This window comes from Petaurus breviceps, unplaced genomic scaffold (assembly GCF_028583685.1).
Source record: "Petaurus breviceps papuanus isolate PSGF00001 unplaced genomic scaffold, PetGlider_PUasm1.0 118, whole genome shotgun sequence".
In the NCBI taxonomy this organism is placed as follows: domain Eukaryota; kingdom Metazoa; phylum Chordata; class Mammalia; order Diprotodontia; family Petauridae; genus Petaurus; species Petaurus breviceps.
In genome coordinates, this window is record NW_027185616.1 from 18,384,208 (window position 1) to 18,388,348 (window position 4,141).

General features: G+C 39.2%; 1 protein-coding gene across 3 annotated transcripts in view; it reads right to left on the reverse strand.

The window, feature by feature from the left end:
- DMRT2 (doublesex and mab-3 related transcription factor 2) overlaps positions 1 to 4,141 on the reverse strand; it is an 8,704-nt gene that overhangs the window by 11 nt on the left and 4,552 nt on the right. Inside the window, exons 1-3 of one of the 3 annotated variants that reach the window (XM_069086819.1) lie at positions 3,515 to 3,581; positions 1,754 to 1,834; positions 1 to 1,095 (exon numbers count right to left, since the gene is read on the reverse strand). The exon at positions 1 to 1,095 is cut by the window's left edge and continues 11 nt beyond it. In XM_069086819.1, coding sequence (XP_068942920.1) covers positions 35 to 1,095; positions 1,754 to 1,769 — 1,077 coding nt within the window. In that variant the 5' untranslated portion in view covers positions 1,770 to 1,834; positions 3,515 to 3,581 and the 3' untranslated portion in view covers positions 1 to 34. Of the gene's footprint in view, positions 1,096 to 1,753; positions 1,835 to 3,514; positions 3,618 to 4,141 lie in introns of those variants that run through there. The other 2 variants (XM_069086826.1, XM_069086811.1) reach the window with 2 other exon arrangements.

The following is a 4,141-nucleotide window of genomic DNA, read 5'->3' on the forward strand; positions in this document are numbered from 1 at the left end:
CCAGAAGTTGAAAGTCTCTCCTTTAAGCAGTAGCTCACTGAGAGACATGAGTGACAGCTGATGAAGGCCTCTTAAGAATAGACTCAACAGAAAATGACAGAGGTTCATTTGTGGAAAGTTTCGCTCCAACTTGTTTTGCTGCAAAAAAGTCTTTCGCGTATCTGTCTATTGTAAATTTGTATTTCTGGTTCTCTTTGACGGAACACTCTCTATGTTTCTTAGCTGCCTCTTCAAAGGATTCTTTGACAAATGGTGTTTTTAACTCAGGTCCTGATTTGTCATTAAATGTTTGCTGAAATAATGAGTGGAATGGATTATATTTGAGTGGCAGAGGGTGTCTGCTGCTTTCTTTGCTGATCTTGTTTAAGACATGCTCTTGAGAAGACACAGAGTCCTTATGAGAGATCTGTGAAAAATTTCTTTTGGGAGGGGAGAAAGCTGATCTTTCACGAACTTCCTGAAGGGCACACTGAATTTCGTTTCTGGAGGTTTGGATCTCATGAGCATGAGGCAACAATGGAGAGTTTTCCATTTTGGGTGACATCATGCTGTGCTCTACATTTTGTCCATCTTGACCTTGGGGCACCTTAGAGTCCCAGTTGGCCCCCGGTTTCAGAGTCTGTACTGAAGTGGTTGCGTTTAGTAGGCACTGTTGATAAAGAAGTGCGTCACTAATGGGGCCGCACTTGGGCCAGACTAAGAGTCGGGAAGACAAAGGGTACTGCCGATAGGTAGTGGCCACACTGACATTAGAAGAAATCAGTTCCATGTTCCCAGATCCAGAATATTGCATAGTCAGATCAAGACAGGTAGGTAAAAAATTACAAAAGTCCTTGCTCGGAGTTTCCACTGGAGTTGGGCTATAGGCAGTTTTGTAGGTATTATATTCAGGTCCGTGCACCATGTGGTTTGGCAGAAATAAGGCAGCAGCTTGAGTGGCTTCCATCATCTCTCTCTCTTTAAATTCTCTCTCTAGCATAATGTTCTCTAGTTCTTTATCAGCAAATGCTCGTCTTTTTCTCATCCTGTCGCTCACCGGGGGAGGCAGAGGGGAAGTCCCTCCTAAGTAAGTCTCTGCTGGAATGGGGCGATAGCCTAAAGAAAGCAAGGGATGAAGACAAATGATATTAAGATGTGAAAAGAACAAAGGTGATTGACAACACAGCAAGAAGAAACTCAAGAATGAAGGCACTCATTAACAACCTGGTAAACAACATTTAAGAAACACCTATCCACAATGCTACATGACTAGAATAGAATTTTCTAACCCCAATGTACAAAGCAAGAGGGTAGCTACAGATCCAACTTCACAGAATTTCAGAGTTGGAAGGGATTTGAGAGGCTATCTAATCCAACCCATAACTGAAAAGAATCCTCTCTATAATTTCCATTGTACATTTTCTCTAACTTTACCTTTTGGGGGTTTACTGATTCAAAAGTTCAATGTTCTTCATGAGCTCTAGCATTGTAGGAGCAGATGCTGCTTGTACATGAAATATTGGTGCTAGAAGACACCTCAGAAAACATCTACTGTAATTCCCTCGTTTCACTGGTAAGAAAACTGAGACCTAGAGAGGTGATGTGACTTGGCCATTGTGCCATAACTAGCTGGTAGCAGAGCCCAAGGCCAAGGTCTCATGACTCCCAGTCCAGTATTCTCACCATCTTTCCAAGTGACCTAACTTGCTCCCTACAATAAATTGCATTATCTTCACATCACCCTTTTTTCTATTATCAAAAAAGAAATCTATACCTAGATCAGATGTCATATTTATTTTCTAAAGATGGATCATTATGTACACATTGTTACAGATGTGGAATAATCCAAGGATAACTAGAAGAAAAGAGAAATAAAGAAATTTAATGCAGATTAGTAAGAAGAACAAGAGGTAAGATTCAGAATGAATTTCAGGGACAGCAAGGGAAGCAGAGGACATTGGGAAGGCCTTTGTTCCCTAGTCAAACACTGCACTGAACATTCTTGTTACTCTTCTTAGAGGGGAAAAGTTAGGGAAAGAAAATTCACTAGAAGGTATTTAAAGTACCTGGTGCATATGTGTATATGTGTGTGTGTGTGTGTGTGTGTACCTTTCCCCAAGCACTAATTATCTTGGTAGAAAACCAAAATGGCTATACAGGCAATCATTAGAACACAGATTAAGTCATCTCATGTTTTGTGAATAGAAACAGGGTCAAAAACAAAGATTAGTGTAATATAAATAGCCTCTCTAGCAACATAAAATACTTTGGGTCTGTCATCATTCCCCAGTATCCACCTCTATCAAATTTGTTTGGAAAGTCTATTGTGCCATTTGTGTTTACATAATGACAAATCCATTGCACTCATTTGCAAATAAAATAAAAAATGAAAATTAATGTTTCTATTTCAATAGCACAAATCTTTGCCAGGAAATTATTTATCTAGATTTAGGCTGACATTTTTGCACAGGCAGCTCAGTTGCACTTTTAAAATATGATCTTTATCATCATAATTTTGTTTGCCCAGTTTACAACCAAATTACCTTCTGATGTGCAAAAAAAAAAGTTTGAGGTCTGATCTACATAGCACAAAATATGGTAATGGAAAATATATTTTTTTCAATATGAATTTTCTAGGATGGAAATAAAGAAAATAAAATTCAGTGCTAGACTTTTTTCAAAAAAGGTTATTTTTTTAACTAGTAAATACCTTCTTCAATATTGAAGGACACACAATATTTTTTAAAGGAAAGAAAAGGAGGAAAACTAAGCATAGCTAAATCTTTGGGCACCAGAACTTAAGTAAGCAAGTGTAGTCGCTAGGGCTACAGAGCCCAAATTTCCTCTTTAATTCATTTGGTTTGATATAGAAATGACCAGAAGGTCATTGGGAAGAAGTGTATTCATGAAGCAACATATTATTTAAAGCATTGCTTTGGGTCAGAAATTCAGGCTACAAAGAAAAGTGTAGATCAGAGGCAACTCTCTGGAGGGAAAGACAAAAATAAATTCCTATAAGTGAATTACCCAGATTAGATGACCATATCAACCAAACTTCTAGGTTCACTCCTTACTTTACTTTTCCCACTTAGACACAGCCCCTGGAGTGTCCAGCAAAGAAAAAGGTGAAGCTTCCTTTCTTTGGTTCTTTCTTTCCTATTAAAAACTGTTCTTTCTAATCATACTCAGTTCTTATTAGCATAACTCTGCACAGGAAATTTTCGTGTTGCCTAGATTATAATCTATTGACCAATAAACTGCAATTAAATCTGTTAAGTAATAAACAAGCTATCACAAATGGGGTCATGCTTTGCAAAAACTTATTTATTTTGTTAAGAATTAATGTCCTCTTCTGTGGCTATTTGGTACAAGAAAGGAAGCCTTCAGACCTTAGAAATACTTTCTGCTCAGACTTCTCCACAGGTCAATGAATGTACAAGTCCTGAGAAGCAGAGATTAGGTAGCCCAGCATAGCTCATTGCAAAAGACCTTGGGTTCCCTGAGATCAAGAGGATATGTTTTTGTTTTGTTTTACCTTCCAAAATGCTTTTGGCCAGCAAACTGGGTGCCCGAACTTGTCTCTGGTAGACTGCTTTGCGTTCAAAATTATTCTGTTTCCCAGAGAGCCCTTTCTTGTCCTGCACATAGGGATGAAACAAAATTAACCAGATTAACCCAAAGAAAAGGGACAGGTGAGGGCAATGATAAAGACATATCTCCCAAATCTCTTTTTCATTTCCCTGATATGAAAACAGTTCTAGATAAGATGGAATGAATATGTGTATATAAAAACCTCAATGTCAGGCCCTTCTATCAGAGGAGGGGTAATGTCCAGAAAACTATCTTCCCAAGAAGGCACCCAGTCAGAAGTATAAGAAGCAGGCAATCAGGTGATTCTACTTTCTCCTAGCTTGGGGATTCTACTTTCTCCTAGCTTAGCTCCTAGCCCTTCTCAGTCATCAGCCTCCCCTCATGTCTCCCCACTCCACTCCCCATTCCCTCCTGCACTCTTCCAGGTCCTGGGAGCCCTTAGCAAGCTGTTTTCCCAGGCAGGCTCCCTGCTGCTCATTGCCACTCCAAATCTGGCATAATCTTAGAAATTCCCACCTAATTGTGACTACTCTCTCTCTCTCTCTCTCTCTCTCTCTCTCTCTCTCTCTCT